This window comes from Muscardinus avellanarius, assembly GCF_963383645.1.
Source record: "Muscardinus avellanarius genome assembly, chromosome: 12".
NCBI lineage: Eukaryota > Metazoa > Chordata > Mammalia > Rodentia > Gliridae > Muscardinus > Muscardinus avellanarius.
The window spans coordinates 14,077,937-14,102,381 of NC_137798.1; the positions used below are offsets into that span (position 1 = coordinate 14,077,937).

The window sequence follows — 24,445 nt, forward strand, 5'->3', positions numbered from 1 at the left end:
TCACTGAAGTAGCTGAGGCTGGCTGTAAACCTGTGATCCTCCTGTCTCAGCCTCCCAAGTACTAGGATTACAAGTGTGCACCATCACGCCTGGCTTAAATATTTGTGTTTTTGCCTGGGGATGTTTGAAATCTAGAGCTTTGACTAGGTTTGATCAGTTTTTCTTTGTTCTGGGATCCCTCCTAGCTGCATGGGGTGTGACCTTCCTGGCTGGTATCTGTGGGTCTCGCTGAAGAATGGCATCACCCCGTACCTTCGCTGTGCTGCACTGTTTTTCCATTATTTCCTTGGAGTAGCTCCACCTGAAGACCTGCTTACCAGTAAGTAGGAGAGGGAAACCCGAGGAGAACATGGAGGGCTTTGGACTTATAGGATTAGCACAAGCAAAGCCTCATCGCTGCTCCCACCTCTTTTGTCCATGTTCCCTCTGAACATGTGTATTCCTGCGCTGTGTAAGTTAAAATTAAAGACAAAACCACAAGTGCCTCCCCACCTGCAAGACCTACCCTTGCACCTATATGTAGTTTATGTATTTGAGTTTATAAATACCTGCCTGCGGTATATAACTGATAACCAAGAGACATTGGTTTCCTTCAGGGAAGAGAACTGTTGGAAGACTATTACATACTATTACATACTTACTCTATTATTTGAATTTACTACATGTGACTATGTTAAAAAATTAAATGCACGCTTGGGAGACTGAGACAGGATCACACAGGTTCGAAGCCAGCCTCAGTCACTTAGGCTCTCAGCAACTTAGTGAGACCCTGTTTCCAAATAAAGTATAAAAAATGTCTGGGAGTATAGCCCGGAGGTAGTAAAGCCCCTGGGTTCCACCCCCAGTACCACAAACAAATGAATTAAACGCTGCTGAGAGAGGCCGATAGACCACGAACATGTGCACTGAAGCAAAGGTTCGTTTTCTTGGCCTGAAGTCTAGCCCAAATTAGAGAAGATTTTTTTGTGACTTTGTATGGGCAAAAATCAGCACAGCTGTATGATCTTTATAAGAGTCACCAAAATTTTTAAGAATTCTTTATTTTGACAAAATGAATTGACAATGTCACCTTTACTGACTGTCAACATTTTTATCTTGAATTCTGTTTGGTAGGGTATAGCAGATCAAGCATTGTTATGGATTCTATGTAAAATAGAATGTCACCAAGTAAATGCTTGGTCTTCACACACACACACACACACACACACACACACGTATTTTCTGGTAGGTGCCACAGAAAAATAAAATTTTTCCTTTCAGGGGGAGGAGACCAAATAAACAGATAAGTATGTATAATATGCCAAATGGTGATAACCAATGAGAAGAAAAATAAAGCAGGTTATGGGAATAGAAAGAGGTAAGGCCAGGCCAGGCGTTGTGGCGCACGCTTGTAATCCCAGCATTCAGGAGGCTGAGACAGGAGGATCGCAGGTTTTCAGACATCCTTAGCTACTTAGTGAGGCCCTCCGCAACTTAGTAAACCCCTGTTTCAAAATAAAGAATAAAAAATGGGTCTGGGAGTGTAGCTTAGGGGTAAAATGCCCTTGTTCAATCCCTGGTACCAGAAAAAAAGAAAGTGGTAGGGCCAGCTGGGCATAGAGGCCAGTTCGTGGGGATTCATAGCCAGCCTCAGCAACTCAGTGAGACCCTGTTTCAGATTTAAAAAAAAAAATAGCAACCAGGTATGGTGGTGCACGCTTGTAATCCCCACGCTTGGGAGGCTGGACAGGAGGATCGCAGGTTCTAGCCAGCTTCAGCTACTTAGTGAGGCCCTCCTCAATTTAGTGAGACCTGTTTCAAAATAAAGAATTAAAAAATACAGCTGGAGGTGGAGCTTGGACGTAGAATGCCCCTGCATTCAATTGCTAGTACCACAAAAAAAAAGGAGGAGGGGAAGGGGAGGAGAAGAAAAAAGGAAGAAAGGAAGCTGGGAGTGGTGGTGCACACTTGTAATCCCTGCGCTTGGGAGGCTGAGACAGGAAGATCGTGCAGGTTCAAAGCCAGCCTAAGCTTCTTAGTGAGGGTCTCTACTTAGTGAGGCTCTCAGCAACTTAGTGAGACCCTGTTTCCAAATAAAGTATAAAATAGGTCTTGGATTATAGCCCAGAGGTAGAAAAGCCCCTGGGTTTCACCCCCAGAACCACAATAAAAAGGAAGAAAGGAGGGAGGGATGGGACCAGTATGGGAACTCTTTTCAATAGGTAGTCAAGGTGGAACCCAGGGGCATTCGACCTCTGAGCTACACCCTCTGCCCTGTTTTTTATTCTTTATTTGGAAACAGGGTCTCACTGAGTTGCAGAGGGCCTCACTAATTAGCTGAGGCTGTCCGCGAACCGCTATCCTCTGATCTCAGCTTCCCGAATGCTGGGAAAGAAAGAAAAGCAAAGGCTTTGCTTGGAATGGTTGAATACAGTAAAGACTTGATTGTGAAGGGGAGAGCAGCAGGTCCTAGAGGCAGCTGGTGCACACCACCTGGGCCTCCGTGCACAGCAATTCTTCCCATGTATCCTCAGCATGGTGCTTGGTGATGGGGCCTCTGATCAGAGGAGACTCAGCAGAATGTGTTCTGAAAGGAGCACATGGCTTATTTGCCACCCACAGTTCATAGTGTGCCACATACACACTATTATAGGAAAGACGGTAAACGTGGGCAAACTATTTACAGATTGAGCAGCTTAATATAGTAAATGTATTTTTATTCTCTTACAGATTCTGCAGAAGGAGAATACAGTGCACTATGTAGCTATCTCTCTTTACCCACAAATTTGTTCCTGCTTTTCCAAGAATATTGGGATACTGTAAGGCCCTTGCTCCAGAGGTACTATGGGGGTAAAATGTCATTGCTAGATTGTGATCCAGTTTGAAATTTTAAAATTACAATTATTTAGGGCCAGGCGTGGTGCCATACACTTGTAATCCCTATACTTGGGAGGCTGAGACAGGAGGATTGCAGGTTCAAAGACAGCCTCGGCAAGTAGTGAGGCTCTCCTCAACCTAGAAAGACGCTGTTTCAAAATAAGAAATAAAATCAGGTTGGAGGTGTATCACGAAGACAAAATGCCTTTGGGTCCAACCCCCAGCACAACAAAAAAATTAAATGAGAATTATTTATCTAGGCTTGGTGGTGCATGCTGGTAATCCCAGCCTAGGAGGCTGAGACAGGAATATCTGAAACAAAAAGTTTGTGCCATCTCTGGCCTGCTTGCCTCACCCTCCTCTGGTCTGTAACGCAGGAGAGTGACCCTGCGTGCCGTGTTTCCCAGGCTGCCTGGGTTCAGCCAGAGGAAACAACGGCAGGATGCGAGAGGCCAGGAGGAGAGAAGCCGGAGTGTGTAGGCGGCCGCCCCTGCCTGCTGGGCATCATAACAGTGGTTGCAGCTCTTCTCTGGCTCCAGCCCCTTCAGACAGGCCTGCTGAGATGGCAGTGTCTGCTGGTGACTAGTCCCCTCCGGTGTTACACTGGTTCTGTTTTTGTTACTCCGCCAGCCTGACGGTGGGGGAGCAGCCCTTTTGTCTCAAGGTTGGCTTCTTAGCCCTTCCATCAGCCCTCATTTATTTTATTTACTAATTTTGGTGTGCTGGGGCTCAAACCCAAGGGCTTGTGCCCACTTTGCAGGCACTCTACTACCAAGCAGCATCCACAGCCCAAAGTGTAAATCCTCAGAAAATACGGGAATTGAACCCGGGGCCTCGATTGGTAGGCAAGTACCCTACCACTGAGCTGTATCCCCACCCTCCATCACTTGTATTCCCACTTCCTAGTATTAAATTCTCTCTTGTTTTAAGTATGTTAAATGGTTTCTATTTTTCTAATTAGACCTTAATTGACAAAACCTTTTTTGTGTGTGTGATATTAGGGATGGAACCCAGGGATATTCTACCTCTGAGCTACACCCCAGCCCTATTTTTTATTCTTTATTTTGAAACAGGGCCTCACTGAGTTGCAGAGGGCCTCACTAGTAGCTGAGACTGCGATCCGCTGGTCTCAGCCTCCCAAGCATGTGCCACCACACCCAGCAACAAAACCTTTTAAAAAGGAAATAATACGAGAGGGAAACAGTAAGGAAATGCCAAGAGAAGGTGCAGGCAGAAAGGGGCAGACACAGAAGGGCAGACAGAGTCAGCGGGTTGGCATGGCGGCGCGCTGGCTGAGCCGTGCTCACCTCTCCGCTCTCCCTGCAGGTGGTGTGCAGACCCTGCCTTGCTGGGCTTTCTGAAGCAGAACAGCGTTGTGGTCAGGTGGGTCTTGAGCCTGAGCCTTTCCCTGTCCACAGGTTGTGTTGGATAAAGCAGTTGTTGGCTGAGCACGCCCTCCAGTTGGCCTTCATTCTCACTCCATGCACTGCTTTCTAAATATATCACCTGGATGGGTTTTTTATCTGGACTTAATTACTCATAAATAACATTTCCTATCAAATTATATTTTTAGGTACCCTAGAAAAAGAAATAGTTTGATAGATCTTCCTGATGACTACAGCTGCCTCCTAAATCAAGCTTCTCACTTCAGGTAAGAAGAGAGCGTGGTGAGGGCGGGGACTGTGGGTGTACATTTATGTAATAGAAATATATACAAAATAGATATATCTATATAAAGATATAGATGTTTGGAACTATATATTGAACCCAAGGGCATTCTACCTCCGAGCTACACCACCAGCCCTATTTTTTATTTTGAAACAGGGTCCCACTAAGTTACTGAGGGCCTCACTGGGTAGCTGAGGCTGGCTGAGAACCTTCAATCCTGCTGTATCAGCCTCCCAAGTACTTATAGTACAAGCATGTGCCACCATGCCCAGCTTTTATGTATATTTTAAATCTTCCTAAGCTTGCTAGAGGTCTATACTACCACCAACGAACTTTTTTTTTTTTTTTTTTTTTTTTTTTGTGGTATTTACTGGGGATGGAACCCAGGGGCATTCTACCTCCAAGAGACACCCCCTGCCCTATTTTTTATTCTTTATTTTATTTGTTTGTTTGTTTTTGATAGTCCTGGGGGTGGAACCCAGGGACTTTCTACCTCCAGGCTGTACTCCCAGAGCTATTTTATATTTTATTTGGAAACAGAGTCTCACTAAGTTGCTGAGAGCCTCACTAAGTAGCTGAGGCTGGCTTCAAACCTGTGCAATCCTCCTGTCTCAGCCTCTCAAGTAATGGGATTACAAGCGTGTGCCACCATGCCCAGCTACTCTTTACTTTGAAACAAGGTCTCGCTAAGATGCGGACGGCCTCACTGAGTAGCTGAGGCTGAGACTGTTATGAATTGCACTCCTTCTCTCAGCCTCCCAAATACTAGGATTACAAGCATGAACCACCACGCCTGGCCAAACTTATCTTTTTAAGAAAAATTAGAGAAGTTAGGCATAGTGGCATGTGCTTTTAATACCAATAGGCTTAGACAGAATTGCAGGTTTATAGCTAGCCTCAGAAAGCTAGTGAGCCCCTCAGAAACTTAGTGAGGCCCTGTTACCAAATAAAGATTAAAATAGGGCTGGGGGTATAGCTCAGAGATAGAATGCCCCTGGGTTAGATTCCCAGTACCAGAAAAAATTAAAAATAAAATAGGGCTAGATGTGTAGCTCGGAGGTAGAATACTCTTGAGTTCAATCCCTAATACTACAAAGAAAAAAGAGAGAGAGAAATACTAGTGAATATTAGCATCCTCTGAAAAGTGATTTTTTTGTTGTTGTTTTGTTTTGTTTTGTTTTGTTGGGACTGGGGTTCCTGGAAGCCCTTCTACCTCTGGGCTACACTCCCAAACCTATTTTATACTTTTTTTTATTTTTGGAAACAGGGTCTCTTAAAGCCAGTGCAGCTGGCTTTGAACCTGCACGATCCTCCTGTCTCCACCTCCCAAGCGTGGGGATTACAAGCGTGTGCCACCACGCCTGGCATTTAATCTTTTTTTAATTGAGGTAAAATTCACCTAATATACAACTAACCATAATAAAGTATATAATTCAGTGGCTTTTAGTGTATTTACATTATACATCTACCACTTCTGTCTAGTTCAAAGGTTTGCATCACCCCAGACACTCTACCCACTAGTGACTTTTCATTGCTCTTGCCCCCTGTCCTCTGGTGACCAGTAACCTACTTTCTCTCTGAGTTTCTTTTTTGTGGATATATCATATAAAAGGAATCATATAGGATATGATCTTTTATATCTGGATTTCTTCACTCAGCTTTTTGTTTGTATGGTTTGTCTAAATTGTAGCATTTATCAAGACTCTTCCTTTTGCCGGGCGTGGTGGCGCACGCTTGTAATCCCCGCGCTTGGGAGGCGGAGACAGGAGGATCGCGCAGGTTCGAAGCCAGCCGCACTGGCTTAAGAGACCCTGTTTGCAAAAATAAAAAAGTATAAAATAGGTCTGGGAGTGTATCCCGGAGGCAGAAGGGCTTCAGGAACCCCAGTACCACCACCACCACCACCCCCAAAAAAAAGACTCTTCCTTTTTGGGGCTAAATTATATTCCATTGTATGTATTTATCACCATTTGTTTAATCCTTCCTCCATGGGCAGTCATATTCATTATGACTTTTATATGATTTATAATGGTTCCCTCTCTCTGACTCTTATGAATAATGTTGCTCTGAGCATTCATATATGAGTTTCTGTGTAGAAAACTGTGTTTTCAGTTCTTTCAGGTATATATCTGGGAGTAAAATTCACTAGATCTCATGATATTTTTTTTTTTCCCGGTACTGTAGATGGAACCCTGAGGCATTCTACCTCCAAGCTACATCCCCACCCCTATTTTTTATTCTTTTATTTTGAAACAGGGTCTCACTGAGTTGCAAAGGGCCTCACTAAGCAACTGAGGCTGGCCGCGAACTGCCATCCTACCGTCTCAGTCTCCCAAATGCTGGGATTACAAACGTGTGCCACCACACCTGGCTAGTGAGACCTTTGCAACTCAATGAGACCCTGTTTCAAAATAAAGAATAAAAAATAGGGCTGGGGGTGTAGCTCAGAGGTAGAATGCCCCTGAGTTCCATCCTCAATACTGCAAAAAAAAAAAAAAAAAGTGCAAAAGAAACTGAAAGATAACAAGAACTGATAAGAAAAACAAAATATACCCATTACTAATACTATGTATGAATTACCTATTTCTTTTATAAAAGAATTGCATAAGCTTAGCTAGGCGTGGTGGTGCACGCTTATAATCCCTGCGCTTGGAAGGCGGAGACAGGAGGATCGTGCAGGTTCAAAGCCAGCCTTGCTGGCTTAAGAGACCCTGTTTCCAAATAAAAATATAAAAATAGGTCTGGGAGTGTAGCCCAGAGGTAGAAGGGTTTCCAGGAACCCCAGTACCACCAAAAAAAAAAAAAAAAAAAAAAAAGAATTGCATAAGCTTTAACATGTTCGTTTGGTTTTTGCAGTACTTAGGTATTATACCCAGGGGCATTCTATGTATATCCAAGCTCTACCCCAAGCCTTTTTTTTTTTTTTTTTTTTCCCAGTACTTAGGCTGGACTCAAACCTCTTGTCTCAGTTTCCCAAGGACTGGGATTGCAAGCATGTGCTACCAAGCCGGACGCGGTGGCACACGCTTGTAATTCCAGTCCTTCGGAGGATAAGACAGGAGGATTGCAGTTTCAAAGCCAGCCTCAGCAGCTTTGTGAGGCTCTCAGCAACTTAGACCCTGTTTCCAAGTATAAAATAGATCTGGAGGTGTAACATGGATGTAGAAAAGCCCCTGGATTCCATCCTCAGTACCACCAAAAAAATAAATAAAGCCGGGCTTGGTGGCACACACTTGTAATCCCAGCATTCAGGAGGCTGAGACTGGAGGATCATGGTTCGAGAACAGCCTCAACTACTTAGTGAGGTCCTCTGCAACTTAGTGAGACCCGGTTTCAAAATAAAGAATAAAAATAGGGCACGGGGTGTAGCTAGGAGGTTGAATGCCCCTGGGTTTCATCCACAGACCTGCAAATAAATAAATAAATAAGTAAATCCATATGATAAAATTATGTCCTATCAAGTTAATAAATTTTGATTTTATTATACTTCTCTTGCTTATATGATTTAAGTTGTTTGAATAGCATAAAATCAATACCCATAAAATGCCACTGAGAAGAGGAATCACATTTATATCTGCTTTAGCCATTGGGATGTGATTATTTCTAGAGGTGATAAGCTAAAACTTTTTTTTCCCCCTATACTGGGGATGAACCCAGGGGCATTCTACTTCTGAGCTATACCCACAGCCATATTTTTCATTTTTTATTTTGAAATAGGGTCTCATTGAGTTGCAAAGGGCCTCAGTAAGTAACAGGCTGTCTGCTAATCGCAATCCTCCTGCCTCAGCCTCCAAATGCTGAGATTACAAGCGTGCCCACCACATCCGGCTTAAAACTTGTTTAGAGCTAAGTGGCCTGGCCACTTGGGTGCATCACATCACCTCCCTTAGCAAAGCATGTTGGTGATGGTGACATGAAGCAGTGCCTTGGAATTAAATGACAAGACTCTCAGCAGCCTGGAACCAAAGCCTGTTCAGGATTTCAAGGGGGCACACACCTGTAATGCCAGCCGCAGCAGTTTACTGAGCCCCTCAGCCACTTAATGAGACCCTGTTTCAAAAAAAAAAAAAAGTAAGCCAGGCATGGTGGCACATGCTTGTAATCCCAGCATTCGGGAGACTCAGACCAGAGGATCATGGTTCGCGGACAGCCTCAGCTACTTAGTGAGGCCCTCTGCAACCCAGTGAGACCTGGTTTCAAAATAAAGAATAAAAACTAGGGCAGGGGGTGCAGCTCAGAGGTTGAATGCCTCCAGGTTCAATCCCCAATAACAAAAATAAGTAAGTAAAATATAAAATTAAGGTAATGATTAGCCAAGCACATTAACATACATCTGTAATCTCAGTAATTGGGCATCTAAGATAGGAACAATCACAAGTTCTGGACCAGTCTCATCAACTTAGCAAGACCTTGTTTTAAAATAAAAGGGCGTGTTTTGGAGGTAGAATGCCCCTGTGTTCAATCCCAGCACAAAGAAATAAATAGCCGTTATTTCTCTTTGGAGAACATTATAGCAAGGTTCCAGCAAGCTGGGCATGGTAGCGTATGCTTGTAATCCCAGGACTTGGGAGGCTAAGAAGAGAGGATCGCGGGTTCAAAGCCAACCTTGGCAATTTATCAAGGCCTTCTGCAACTTAGCAAGATCCTATTTCTAAATAAGAAATAAAATCAATCTGGGGATATAGCTCAGAAGTAGAATATCCCAGTCCTTAGGAGGCTGAGGCAGAAGGATCACATGTTTGTATCCAGCCTCAGCTACTTAGGCCCTTCACAACTTAGTGAGACTCTGTTCAAAATAAATAATAAATTATAAAAAACAAGTAGGGCTTTGGATGTATCAAAATAAAGAATAGGCCGGGCGTGGTGCCGCATGGGAGGCTGAGACAGGAGGATCGCACAGGTTCAAAGCCAGCCTCAGCTACTTAGTGAAGCTCTCAGCAACTTAGTGAGACCCCTTTTCCAAATAAAGTATAAAATAGGTCTGGGAGTGTAGCCTAGAGGTAGAAAAGCCCCTGGGTTCCACCCCCAGTACCACAAAAAGTAAATAAATAAAATAAAAATTAAAGAAAAATAAAATAGAAGTGGGGCATAGCCCAGAGGTAGAATGATGCCCCTTAGTTCAATCCCCAAATCCTCAAGCCAGTCAGAAAATTTTTAAGTCCTTGTAAGGGGGAAATATCAGAGAGGAACCATCTAATTAAATGTTCTGTTGTTTTTTAAGAGCATCCTTGCCAGGCGTGGTGGTGCACGCTTGTAATCCCAGTACTTGGGAGGCTGAGACAGGAGGATCACAGGTGTTTGTTCAGCCTCAAGTGAGGCCTCTGCAACTTAGTTAGACCATGTTTCAAAATAAAGAATAAGAAATAGAGCCAGGCGTGGTGGCGCACGCTTGTAATCCTAGCATTTGGAAGGCTGAGACAGGAGGATCACAGTTCAAGGACAGCCTCAGCTACTTAGTGAGGCCCTTTGCAACTTAGACCCTGCTTCAAAATAGAGAAAAAATAAGGCTAGGGGTACAGCTCAAAGGTAGAATGCTCCTGGATTCAATCTAAGCAAAGAAAGGGGGCTGTCCTTTTGGGAAGTCTGGAGACATCTTCATTGCTAACTTAGAGATATGTGGAACTTCGGTTTTCCACCACTTGAATGTTTCCCTCCCTTTTGAGGTGTCCGCGGTCTGCAGATGATGAGCGAAAGCATCCCGTCCTTTGTCTTTTCTGTGGGGCCATACTGTGTTCTCAGAACATTTGCTGCCAAGAAATCGTGAATGGGGAAGAGGTTGGAGCTTGCATTTACCACGCGCTTCACTGTGGCGCAGGAGTCTGCATTTTCCTAAAGTGAGTACTGAATGATCTGGAAGCTGGATAAGGAGCTTAGGAAAAATGGATTCAATCTAGAAGTCAGTATGGTGGGACAGTATGTTAATAGAAATGATTGATTATAAGTTAGAGCATACACCTATTATTCATATGAAATAAGAATCCTGTTTTTAAATATTTACTATATCAGTACTTTGTATTGATGCTCTGGTAAAACAAAAAAACTGGACTCTTAAAACTTATATTTAAAAAGTACATGTAAGCCAGGCATGGTGGTGCATACTTGTAATCCCAGTACCTGGGAGTCTGAGGCAAGAGGATTGCAAGTTCAAAGCCAGCATTGGCAATTTAGCGAGGCTCTCAGCAACTTAGTGAGAACCTGTGCCCAAGTATAAAATATAAAATCAGGCTGGGGCTGTAACTTGGAATTAGAATACCTCTGGGTTTAATCTCTAGTACCAAAAAAAAAAAAAAAAAGTACATGTAGCCAGGTGTGATGGCAACACCTATAATCTCAGTACTTGAGAGGCTGAGATAAGAGGATTGCAGGTTTGAGAATAGTCTCCATAAATTATCAAGGCTCTGTTTTAAATTTTTAAAATATAAAATAAAAGCTGGGCATGGTGGCGCATGCCTGTAATCCCAGCATTTGGGAGGCTGAGACTGTAGGATCACGGTTTGTGGACAGCCTCAGCTACTTATGAGGCCCTCTGCAACTCAGTGAGACCCTGTTTCAAAATAAAGAATAAAAAATAGGACTTGGGGTGCAGCTTGGAGGTCAAATGCATCTGAGTTCCAGACCCCCCCAAAATATATATACATATATAAAGTAGGGCTGGGGATTTAACTCAGAGGTAGAGCCCCTCGTTTCAAACCCTAGTACTGAAGAAAAAAAAAAAGTAGGCTAGCCTCCTCCCTTCTTTCAGGCTAGTCAACCAGTGTTACTGATCCCACTTCCCTAAACCCACTGATCCTTTCCTGTCACTTCAAGAAACATTACAGCAATGTTTGTTCTTTTCTATTTAGGCAAAACTTACCATGATCTATTTATCTATGTTTACAATGAAATTAGAGTGAATCCCTAACCGATGCTGGCCACGCCTTTTCTGGAGATTCATTTTGATGCAGTACCTATTATTTACACACTATGTGTTGGTTGTTTTGTGCTTCAGAATCAGAGAGTGCAGAGTGGTCCTGGTTGAAGGTAAAGCTAGAGGCTGTGCCTACCCAGCCCCTTACTTAGATGAATATGGAGAGACGGACCCTGGATTGAAGTAAGGATATTTCTTTTAATATAAAGGTTTCAGTTCTCTTACATGTTCATTTTTAAAAGTTGTATTTCTTATCACATTACAGTATGTAGATGGTAACAGGTTTGGGGGTTTTGTTTGTTTTTTGTTTGTTTGTTTGGTGTTGGTACTGGGGATGGAACCCAGGGGCTTTCTACCTCCGGGCTACACTCCCAGACCTATTTTATATTTTATTTAGAAACAGGGTCTTACTAAGTAGCTGAGGCTGGCTTCAAACCTGTGCGATCCTCCTGTCTCAGCCTTCCAAGCACAGGGATTACAAGTGTGCACCACCACACACGGCTAATAACAGTTTTTTAAACATAAAACCTAATGCTAAATATCAAGTGATTTTTTTTTTTTTTCCTGTACTGGGGGTGGAATCCAGGGGCATTCTACTTCCAAGCTATACTCCCAGCGCTCTTTTTTATTCTTTATTTGGAAACAGGGTCTCACTGATTTGCAGAGGGCCTCACTAAGTAGCTGAGGCTATCCTTGAACCCAGATCCTCTTATCTCAGCCTCCCAAATGCAGGGATTACAAGCGTGCACCACTATGCCCAACTTTCAAGCGATATTTTGAACAGCTGAAAATTAAAACTATTAATTGTGGGACGCCGGGCTTGGTGGCGCATGCTTGTAATCCCCTCGCTTGGGAGGTGAAGACAGGAGGATCACGCAGGTTCTAAGCCAGCCTCAGCTACTTAGTGAGGCTCTCAGCAACTTAGTGAGACCCTGTTTCTAAATAAAATTATAAAATTGGTCTGGGAGTGTGTAGCGCAGAGACAGAAGGCCCCTGAGTTCCATTTCTAGTACCACAAAAAAAAAAAAAAGAAAGTTAAAAAAAAAAAGAATAAAAACAGCTTTGAGCATATAGCTCAGAGGTAGAATGCCTCTGGGTTCAATCCCAAATACCACTGAATGGATGGATGGATGGATGGATGAATGGATGGATGGATGGATGGATGAATGGATGAGCTGGGGGTGAAGCTCAGAGGTAAAATTCCCCTGGGTTCAATTCCCAGTACGACTAAATAAATAAATAAACTCAATAGATGGGGTGTGGGGCCCATTTGATCATACAGAAATTAGTTTTTGTTTTATTTTGTTTTGCGGTCTTTATTTTGAAACAGGATCTTCCTGAGTTGCAAAGGGCTTTACTGAGTAGTAGTTGAGGCTGTCTGCAAACCATGTAGCTTGGAGTAGAATGCCCCTGGGTTCCATCCCCAGTACTGCAAAAAAAAAAAAAAAAAAAAGAGTAAAAATAGGGTGGGTGTTCTTGGAGGTAGAATACCCCTAGGTTCAATTTCCAGCTCAGAGGTAGAATGTCCCTGGGTTCATTCCCTAGTACCAAAAAAACTGAGGTCACATTATACCCATGGTTTACTTGGCCTGTTTCCCGAAGCAACATAGTAAATTTCCACTTCACTTAGTAATGCAGCAAGTACTTGGTTCAGTGGTGTAGTGATAGCCCTTGGTTTTTTCTTTGGATGTTTTGCAGTACTGAGGATGGAACCCAGGGGCATTCTACCTCCAAGCTACATTTCCAGTCCTATTTTTTATTCTTTATTTTGAAACAGTTTCACTAAGTTGGGAAGGGCCTCAGTAAGTAGCTGAGGCTGTCCATGAACCTGGATCCTCCCTCCTGTCTTAGCCTCCCAAGTACTTGGATTACGGGCGTCCACCACCATATCTGGCTTTCCATTATTTATTCTTTATTTTGAAATAGGGTCTTACTAGGCTGGTAGTGTGTGCCACCATGCCAAGCTTGTGCACACTAATTTAGTTAGTAAGGATGGAATGCCAGATGTAGTGGGTGGTACACACTTTTAATCCCAGCATTCAGACGCTGAGATAGGAGAATCTCAGTTCACAGCCAGCCTCAGCTAGTACTTAGGCCCTTTGCAACTCAGTGAGACCCTGTTTCAAATTTTTAAAAATGGTGCTGAGGGTGTAGCTTGGAGGTAGAATGCCCTTGGGTTCCATCCCCAGTACTGCAAAAAAAAAAAAAAAATAAAGATATGACTGTTACTTGATTCAAACTTACATGGGTTTTGGTTTTGTGTTTTTCTTGAAGGAGAGGAAACCCTCTTCATTTATCCCGAGAGCGGTATCGGAAGCTCCATTTGGTCTGGCAGCAACATTGCATTATAGAAGAAATTGCTAGGAGCCAAGAAACTAACCAGATGTTGTTTGGATTCAACTGGCAGTTATTGTGAGCTCCAACTCTGCCTCAAGACAATCATGAATGACTACAGTAATAAAGACTGATTTAAAATTATGGAGACTTTTCTGAGGGCTGGGAAGGTATTGGAGGGTCTTTTGCTCTGTGTCCAGATTCACGTATAATCAGTAAAATATTCCTTATCGGAGGATTGCTTTCAGTTAGCAAACATGTTTCAAGGGGGAAAAGAATATGAATTAATGTTTTATGTTCTAGAACACTAAAGAAATGTTTGTCTACCCCAGGTGTCTGTTCTGCTCGTATTTCCAGGAAACTCATTCCCTCAGTCTTTGGTGTTTCCTTTCATTTCATCCACCTGTAATGAAGTCACACCAAGCAGTAACTGACACTTTTCTATGTTGGTTAAACCTTCTGCAATTTTGCGTGTTCTGTTATCTCCAAGTGTCGTTTACCTAGCGTTGGGTTATTGGCAAGATCCTAATAATTTGTGGTGATCTGTCTTCATTGAAATTAAAGAGGCAGTGCAGCAGATGTGAAGTATATTTGAATTGAGACTTTTTTCATTGTTTCCCTCTTAAGGAAATATCCTTAAAGTGCCACCTGCTGATTTAACGGACACTAGTCTAAATCTCTTTATGGATGAAATACAAGTCCTGCTAATGTGGTAGTGTCTCTCTTGCTACAGACCTCAAGAATCTAATGTATTTGTTCCCAATTCCTGATGGTACAAAGAGCGTGTAGTCCTCACCTCTATGAGCAGACTTTTTGACTTTGAAGTTAAACTTTCCCTTTTCCAAAGGCAAGTTTTGATCGTGAATCCTTTTAGCTCTGTATTGTGGCACCATCTTGTATGACCCTCAGAAACCCAATGCAGTTCTGATACAAACTCTTTGTACAATGAAGGTAAGAAAATTTCCCCAAAGAATGGAGCATAACAAGTAAATTACAACAGATTGAAGCCAATTCTGCTCCCTTCTATGTCTTTTGTAAAAGACCAGATCCTTGATTTGTTATCTGTGTGCAACCTTTTCATAAACCCTGATTTTATAACTAGTATAAACAACCAAAAAAGCCATGTGATCCATAGTCTGTGGCCTGTTATAACATGTGGTTGAGCCATCTTGTTTATAAATAGTAGAGCTCTCCCAAGTCTGTGCATAGACTTCTTGGTTCTTGGCTTTAACTTTTTATGTCAAAAACTTGTGATATAAAAGAGCAAGCAGAATATGAACTGAAACTTTCCATTTTAGCTTCTGTCGTCTGGGTAATGTTACCAGTTTGAAAGATGCATTCAGAGTTTGTGTCTTATATTGCCTGTGTATACTACTGTCATGTTTGTGTATAAATGTTTTCCTACCTTCTTTTTGCTCAACAAAGGCAAGCAAGTAAAAGTATATTTGCTAAGTGATCAGTGATACACATTTGGAGCTAGATTTTTTGGTATTTTTACATAAAGAAAAATGGATTTTGCAGTAAAGGATTGGCATGAGCCAGCATCAGAATCACAATCATGATTTTCTATTTGGCATACCGGGGTATCAGGAAATAGATGCAACTCTCCTGAACAACTCGTAACAATTAGCAGGTGAGGATCAAAAGATTCAGTATTTAGTTTGTCAGATTTGCCAGTTACGATTAAATGATTTGGACCTTTCCCTTTTTATCTCATATAATCTTGTTGGGTTGATGTTTGGCTTGGAAGTGTGGGTTAGAATAGATAACAGAAGATGCTAACATGGGCCCTCATTGACTGGCCCCTGTTTAGCAAGGATAAACTGACCATTTCAAGGCTTTTTATACTCACTTCATAAATCCTGGAGTTAAGCGCTGGCCAGCTGATCCTTCCTGCTAAAGAACGCATTTCACCCTGAGTCCTGCGCGCTGAGGAGGAGAGCTCTGCGTGCAGAGGAGCGTGGTCCCCGGGGCTGCCCCGGCCCGAGGGATCTCTAGGGATGTTCAAAGGTCCTACTGGTTTGCCTTCATCACTGCAAGCAACTGAACGATGCTCATGAAGCTTACTTACAAACAAACAGCCAAGTCACTTTATTTTCTTTAGTGTAGCACGTGAAGGAACTAGTTCTATGGGATGGCTCCGAAACTGTTTTTCTAATGTATGGTGAAGGGTTGGCAAGAATTATAATGACACAGTAAAGAAAAACACATATCTGTGTAATTAATTTATTATGTTGGTGTGTGGGCTGTGAGTTCACCTTTTAGTGGTCAGTTGTCATTTCATAACAACTATGCATTTTGGTTCACTGTGATGATGATCTATATTTAGTGACTGCAACATGTTTATACCACTGATTCAGATTCCATCCATGATGAAGTTATACAAATAATACATATATTGATATCTTTTATTGCAAAAATGTAAATTTAAAACTTGTATAATGTTCTTGTGCTTTTTGAAATAAAATATATGTGTATATTTAAAAAGAAAAAGGGCACTACTTATGTTTGGGGATTTGGGTTTGAAGTATAAAAATATGTACCTTGGCCAGGCATGGTGGCGCACGCTTGTAATCCTAGCATTCGGGAGGCTGAGACTGGAGGATCTCAGTTCACAGACTACCTCGGCTACTACTTAGTGAGACCCTGTTTCAAAAATAGAAGAACAAGCCAGGTGTGGTGGCTCACGCTTGTAATTCCAGCATTCAGGAGGCTGAGACTGGAGGTTCGCAGACAGCCTCAGCTACTTAGGCACTCCGCAACTTAGTGAGACCCTGTTTCAAAATAAAGAATAAAAAATAGGACAGGGGGGTGTAGCTCGGAGGTTGAATGCCCCTTGTTTCCATCCCCAGACCCACAAAAAAAAGGAAAAAAAGAAAAGAAAAAACAGGGCTGGGGGTATAGCTCAGAGGTCAAATGCCTCCAGGTTCCATCCACAGTACAGAAAAAAAAAAAAAAAATTGTGCCTAGAAGAGTCCATAGATGAAACTTTTGTCAGCCTAGGCAATTTTTTTTTTTTTTTTTTTTTTTTTTTTCAGTATCGGGGATGGAACCCAGGGGCATTTGACCTCCGAGCTACACCCCCGGTCTTATCATTTCAGACTTTTCATTTTTTGAAACAGGTCTCGCTGAGTTGCGAAGGACCTCGCTAAGTAGCTGAGGCTGTCCGCAAACCTGCAATTCTCTTGTCTCAGCCTCCCAAATGCTGGGATTACAAGCGTGTGCCATTATGCCCGGCTTCCTTTATTTTTAAAACAGGATCTTGAGCCAGGCGTGGTGACGCATGCTTGCAATCTCAGCATTTGGGAGGCTGAGACCGGAGGATTACGGGGTTCGTGGACAGCCTTAGCTACTTAGTGAGGTTCTCTGCAACTTAGACTCTGTTTCAAAATAATAATACAAAATAGGGCAGAGGGTGTAGCTTGGAGGATGAATGCCTCTGGGTTCCATCCCCAGACCCACACAAAAAACACAAAATAAATAAAAATAAAACAGGATCTTGCTAGGTTTGATGAAAGTCTCATTACTTGCTGAGGCTGTCTTTGAACCTGCAATCCTCCTATTTCAGCCTCCCAAGTACTAGGATTATAGGTGTGCGCCACCAGCAGTTGAATACCTTAATTATGGTGATTAGGCAAGGCTACCCATGACAAAATTATATAGTTTATACAGTTACACAAATGAATGATATGCAAACTCTTACTGGAAAAAAGTTGGGGGCTATTATTAATTTTCTAGAGATTCTGTAACAAAATAGCTTATATAGAACAGCCTCCCAAGTACTAGGATTACAGGCGTGTACCACCACACCAGCACACCATGCCCCAAAGTTTATTTAAACCAGGCCTGGTGGCACACACTTTAATCCCAGTATTTGGTAAACTTGGAAACAGGAGGACCAAAGGCTCTTGACCAGCCTCAGCCTACCTAGTGAGGCCCTCTCAATTTGGTGAAACCCTGTTTCAAAATAAAGAATAAAAATAGAGCTGGGCGTGGTGGCACATACCTGTAATCTCAGTACAGGGGAGGCTGAGACAGGATGGCAGGTTCAAAGCCAGCCTCAGCAATTTAGCAAGGCTCTCAGCAACCTAGTGAGACCCCGTTCTCAAATAAGATATGAAATTGGACTGGGGGTATAGCTTGGATGTAGAATGCCCCTGGGATTGATCTCCAGTACAAAAATAAATAAATTAAAAATGGAAGAAGAAATAGGACTGGGTATGTAGCTCAGAGATAGAGGTAGAATGCCCTAGGTTCAGTCCCCAGTACTACAAAAAGAAAGAAAAAGTTTTATATTTAAGCTGGATGCATGGCACATACCTATAATCTCAGTATGAAGAGGCTGAGACAGGAGGAGAGCAAATTCAAGGTCCACTTAGCAAGACCCTGTTTCAAAATAAAAAGGAGCCAGCCATGATAGCACGGCACACACTTGTAATCCCAGCATTTGGGAGGCTGAAACAGGAGAATCAGATGGCCCCAGCTGCTGAGACCCTCTTGCAGCTCAGTGAGACCCTGTTTCAAAATAAAGAATAAAAAATAGGGATGGGAGTATAGCTCAGAGGTAGAATGCCCCTGGCTTCTATCTCCATTACCACAAAAAATTAAAAAAAAAAAAATAAGAAAAGAGCCAGGTGTGGTGGTGCACATTTGTAATCCCAGCATTCGGGAGGCTGAGAGGAGGATTGAGGTTCGCAGACAGCCTCAGCTACTTAGTGAGACCCTGTTTTAAAATAAAGAATAAAAAACAGGGCAGAGGGTGTAGCTCAAAGGTCAAATGCCCCTGGGTTCCATCCCCAATACTGCAAAAGAAAAAGGGCTGGGGTGTAGTTTAGTGGTAGAACACCCTTGGGTTTAATCCCCAGTACCACACACACACACACACACACATTTCCATATTGTTGGTTAACACTTGATATTGTCTAGTGTTTTGTTTTTTGTTTGTGGTGATGGGGATCAAACCCAGGGCCTCACAAAAGCTAGGCAAGCATTTTACCACTAAACTATTTTCCAGTCCTGTTTTTTTATATTGAAACCGATTTTTAAATTGTAGTCAAGCCGGACGTGGTGGTACACACTTGTAATCCCCGCACTTGGGAGGTGGAGACAGGAGGGTCATGCAAGTTTGAAGCCAGCCGTGCTGGCTTAAGGAACCCTGTTTCCAAATTAAAAGTATAAAATAGATCTGGGAGTGTAGCCAGAGGTAGAAGGGCTTCCAAGAACCCCAGTACCACTAAATAAGTAAATGATAGTCATATATATATATATATATATATATATATAATTGTAGTATGTATATATGGTGCTGGGGATTGAATTTAGTGGTGTTCTACCTCTAAACTACACGCCCCAACTCTTTATTTTTTTATTTTTTACTTATTTTTGCAGCACTCGGGATGGAACCCAGGGGCATTCTACCTCTGAGCTATACCCCCTACCCTAATTTTTACATTTTTACTCTATTTTGAAACAGGGACTCACTGAGTTGTGGAGGGCCTCACTAAGTAGCTGAGGCTGGGATTACAAGTATTGGGATTACAAGCGTGCGCCACCACACCCGGCCTTATTTTTTATTTTGAAATAGGGTCTTGGAAGAAAAGTGGGGCTTATGAGCCTGGGCTAACAACCAATCTCTATTACCACAAAATCAGCGCCTTTCATAGCCAGAAAACACCATCAGCAGAGAAACAAAAAATATAATTACAAGGGACAGAGAAAAAGAGGGCTGGAAAAACGAGACACCAGAAAGAAACCAGACCACAGTGCTATGGCTGGAGCCGTGGCACGGAACGGCGTGGGCACTACCTTCCCTTGCAGCACCAGGCCCCAGAAAGGAGGGGGACTCAGAATGTAGCTCAGAGCCAGAGAGGAGATACACCAGCCTCACGGCTGAGGACACGGCAGCAGCACCTTACTGCTGGCGGCAGCGGCAAGTTCACTGGATGGCACCAGACCAACGCACTTAACAGCCCACCAGGCTCCAGAGAGGAGTGGTGGACAGTGACCTGAGGTGAGCCGCTGCGGAACAGCCGGGCGGAATTCGGCAGATTTTTTGGCGAAGGGAGCATCTAAAGCTCCCAGGGGCCAGGCTCAACACACCCTGCAGGGACTCAGAGCGGAGCTCAAAACCAGAGAAGAAATACGCCAGCCTCACGGCTGAGGGCATGGCAGCGGCGCCATATTGCCACCGGCAGCAGCAGCAGCAGCGAATTCACTGAGTCCACTACAGCTCCATCAGCACACTCAACAAACATGAGTCAAACTGTGGCCCCTAGAGGAGAAAACCAAGTACGGCACTCCCAGGGACTTGACCCAGTGGGGGAGTGGCGGTGGTAGAGATATCACACCATAGGAGAACACCCAACCTGGCACCCCCCATGGTCTAAAGCAGCCTCGATTGACTCCCTGGGTCTGAGACTCTGCGATACAACCCAGTAAAGGAGTAGTGGGGACCAAGATACCACAGACTCGAGATCCGGAGCACCTTAAGTGAAGTCGTAGTGACCCAAGGGAAGAACTCAGAGAAGGCACAAACTTCCGAAATCATGGAAAAGAGGAATAACAATGGAGCAATGAATGCCCACAACCCCACAACATCAGAACCTGATAAAACAGAAATTCAGAGATTTCTAGAAGATCAAATCAGGAAAATAACTGTAGAAATAATAGAGGTGTTTAGAAAAGAATTCAGAGAGAGCCAAAAAGAGATAAAGGATGCAATTAATGAAGTAAAGGCCTCAATTCAAAGTACAAACAACCGATTAGACCACATGGAGAATAGAATCTCACTCTTAGAAGATGAGCACTCCAAAAATGAACGCATAGTTTCTAATTTAGAAAAAAATATCCGACAGCAGGAATCTGACATTGAAGAAATATGGGCCCATTTTAAGAGAGCTAACCTAAGAATAATTGGAATAGAGGAGAGAAAAGAAGGTGAAACCAAAGTGATCAACAATCTCTTCAAGGAAGTAATAGCAGAAAATTTTCCAAACATAGAGCAAGAGGTTGATACACAGGTCCAGGAAACTTATAGAACTCCCTTTAGACAGGATCGGAGAAGAGGATCCCCACGCCACATAATTGTCAAAATGACCAATGTGGAAGCCAAGCAGAGAATCTTAAAGGCAACAAAAACAAAGGGCCAAGTGACATTCAGAGGCAAACCAATTAGAATCACTCCAGACTTCCCAAACCAAGTCATGAGAGCCAGAAGGGCTTGGAGTAACATATTCCAAACTCTGAAAGAAAACAACTTCCAGCCAAGAATTTCCTACCCAGCAAAACTTTCTATCAAATTAGATGGGGAAATAAGAAGCTTCCATGACAAACAGAAACTGAAGGAATTTATGTCTTCAAAACCAGCGCTAGAGAAAATACTCAAAGAGATTAACTACAAAAGAAGAAATAGGTAACACACACCAGAACCAGAGAAACAAGATTTTCCATCCAACAGACAACTAAGATTGGTTATCTGTGGAGATTCATTATTTATGTTAGTCTTTTACCTATCTCTAAATTGTATTGTTTGCTTTTATTGTTGCTAATTTTTAGGATTTCTAGGTGGAATACAAAAAATAAATCAGATGCTTTCCCTAATATGTGAGAGTTAAGGAGAAATGGGTCATAGGAGGAACTCTTGAAAAAGGAAATCCTATAGAGGAGCAAACAAGACAACCTAAAGGAGGAGAAAGAAGGGGGGAAGAGGAAAATCTCTAAAACACACAATGTACTTAAACATATCGAAGTCAATCACTAAGCCAAGCAAGGGAAGGAGGGACAGGGAGGGAATGGGGTGGGAACTGGATAGGGGTTAAATCAGCGATGTGTACATGTTTGAACACACAAGTTTTTTACCCCAATATGATATTTGAATTTAATGCACCAATAAAAAAATTTAAAAGAAAAAAAATGAAATAGGGTCTTACTGAATTGCTGAGAGACTTGCTAAGTCTCTGAGGCTGTCTTCAAACCTGTGATCCTCCTGTCTCTGTTCCCCAAGCACTGGGATGGGATGTGTACCATCACAACTTGCTGTACATTAATTTTAGTGTTCTTTTTTAGATGATCTTTGTATTACTGTGTGGTGATGAGTGTCCTCTTCCAGTATTTGTACCTTATTTCTTTTGTGCTTCGTAGATGGGGGTGCAGTGTGATGCCTCACTGGCCAGGGGAACGTGTGAACCATGTGAAGGCCAATGAGGAATCACTGTTTCCTAGGTGAGCTATGTGGTTAAACTTGCATTTATGTATGTATGTATTTACATATTTTTCTTTTGTGGTATGTGGTACTAGGAATTGAACCCAGGGACATTTTTTTTGGGGGGGGCGGGTCTGGGGATGGAACCCAGGGGCATTCGACCTCCGAGCTACACCCCCTGCCCTATTTTTTATTCTTTATTTTGAAACCGGGTCTCACTGAGTTGCAAAGGGCCTCACTACGTAGCTAAAGCTGTCTGCAAACTGCGATCCTTTAGTCTCATTCTCCCAAATGCTGGGATTACAGGCGTGTGTCACCATGCCTGGCTGATTTCCAAGCTTCACCTCCAGCCCTATTTTATTTTTATTTTGAAACAGGGTCTCACTAGTTTGATAAGTCTCACTACCTGCTGAGGATGTCCTCAAACCTGTGATCCTCCTATTTCAGTGTCCCAGTATCTCAGCCTCCCAAGTACTAGGATTGCAGGCAGGTGCCACCATGTTTGGCCAGACAGCTCTTTTTTTTTTTTTTTTGGCGGGTTTGTGGATGGAACCCAGGGACATTCGACCTCTGAGCTACACTCCCTGCCCTATTTTTTATTCTTTATTTTGAAACCGGGTCTCACTGAGTTGCAAAGGGCCTCACTAAGTAGCTGAGGCTGTCCGCGAACCATGTTCCTCTGGTCTCAGCCTCCGGAATGCTGGGATTACAAGTGTGCTCCACCACGCCTGGCTATTTTTGTTTTTAAACAGGGGCTCGCTAAGTCACTAAGAGGCTTGCTAAATTATTGAGGCTAGCCTCGAACCTGTGATACTTTCGTCTCACCTACCTAATACTGGATTACAGGCATGACCACCATGCCTGGCTCCACCCTTTTTTGTGTGTGTGTGTGTGTGGTAATGGGGCTGGAATTAATTAGCTTTCTACCTGTGGGTTATACCCCCAGCCCTATTTTATTTTTGCGGTACTGGGGACTGAACCCAGGAGCATTCTGCCTCTGAGCTCCACCCCCAGCCCAGTTTTTTCTTTTTTGAAAGAGGGTCACTGAGTTCCTGAGGCTGGCCAAGTACCTGCCATCCTCCTGTCAGCTTCCCAAGTACTGAAATTACAAGTGTGCGCCACTATGCCCTGCTCCTGCCTTGCTCTAGGTCAGTTCTTGAATATATATTGCCTTGTCAATTATACCAACTTAAGTATCTCTGGGGACAGGCCAGAATTCTTTTTTTTTTTTTTTTTTTTGGTACTGGGGTTCCTGGAAGCCCTTCTACCTCCTGGCTACACTCCCAGACCTATTTTATACTTTTTATTTGGAAACAGGGTCTCTTAAGCCAGGGAGGCCGGCTTTGAACCTGCACGATCCTCCTGTCTCTGCCTCCCAAGTACGGGAATTACAAGCATGTGTCACTACACCCGGCTGCCAGAATTCTTAAATAGGGAAAAGAGAGAGGGAGGGAGGGGGAGAGAGAGAGAGAGAGAGAGAGAGAGAGAGAGAGAGAGAGAGAAGAGAAGAGAAGAGAAGAGAAGAGAAGAGAAGAGGAGAGGAGAGGAGAGAGGGAGAGGAAGAGAAATGGGGAGGATTTTATTGCTAGACATGGCAATTTCAACAATCTCAATGAATCTGTACATTTTTTTCCCTATCAAAGATTTTTATTTGTGTGTGTGGTGATTGGGATGGAACCCAGGGAACTTCTACCTCTGGGGTAAACTCCCAGATCTATTTTACTTTTTTATTTGGAAACATGGTGTCACTAAGTTGCTGAGAGCCTCACTAAACTCCTGAGGGCTGGCTTCACACCTGTGATCTTCCTGTCTCAGCCTCCCAAGTACTGGGATTATAAACTGTGGGGAGCCATTAAGGCTTTCCCCTTTAAGAACACTTCTGACTGTCCTTTGCCCAGAGCCAATAAGGTTTGGGGTCATGGAAAGTTCAACATCTGAGAGAAGCTCAGGTGGAATTGATTGCTTTGACCGTTAAGCGCACAGGTGCTGACGGCACAGGCTTGATTGGTTTGACCGTTACGTGCGTAGGTGGTGACGTCACGAGGGTTGGTTGACCGGGAGCGGTATAAATAGGACGAGAGCGATAAAACCGGGATCGGTCAGTAGAGATATCGACCCGGGAGTGTACTGGCGATCCTTCCATGAGAGAATAAAGTATTCTATGAATAAAATTCATTGAATAAAATTCTTTTCATCCTCACTCCTCTCTTCAGAACCCGTACTTTTGCCGGCTGGCTCCGGCAATAAGCATAGGCTACCATGCCTGGTTTAAAGATTTTTAACTAAAAAAATTTTTTTTAATTTAATTTTTTTTGTGTGTGTGGGTCTGGGGATGAAACCCAGAGACATTCAACCTCCAAGCCACACCCCCTGCCTTATTTTTTATTCTTTATTTTGAAACAGGGCTGAGTTGGGGAGAGCCTCACTAAGTAGCTGAGGCTCTCCAAGAATTATGATCCTCCAGTCTGAGCCTCCCGAAT

At 43.1% G+C, this 24,445-nt stretch overlaps 1 protein-coding gene across 1 annotated transcript in view; it reads left to right on the forward strand.

Annotated features, from left to right (window-relative positions):
* The window catches only part of UBR1 (ubiquitin protein ligase E3 component n-recognin 1), a gene marked incomplete at both ends in the record, with an annotated part of 123,588 nt that extends 109,741 nt beyond the window's left edge, over positions 1-13,847 (forward strand). Inside the window, 7 exons of the mRNA XM_080707719.1 lie at positions 186-319; positions 2,710-2,818; positions 4,183-4,239; positions 4,430-4,507; positions 10,188-10,358; positions 11,513-11,614; positions 13,706-13,847. Coding sequence (XP_080563845.1) covers positions 186-319; positions 2,710-2,818; positions 4,183-4,239; positions 4,430-4,507; positions 10,188-10,358; positions 11,513-11,614; positions 13,706-13,847 — 793 coding nt within the window. The remainder of the gene's footprint in view (positions 1-185; positions 320-2,709; positions 2,819-4,182; positions 4,240-4,429; positions 4,508-10,187; positions 10,359-11,512; positions 11,615-13,705) is intronic.
* Between the last annotated feature and the right edge of the window lie 10,598 nt (positions 13,848-24,445).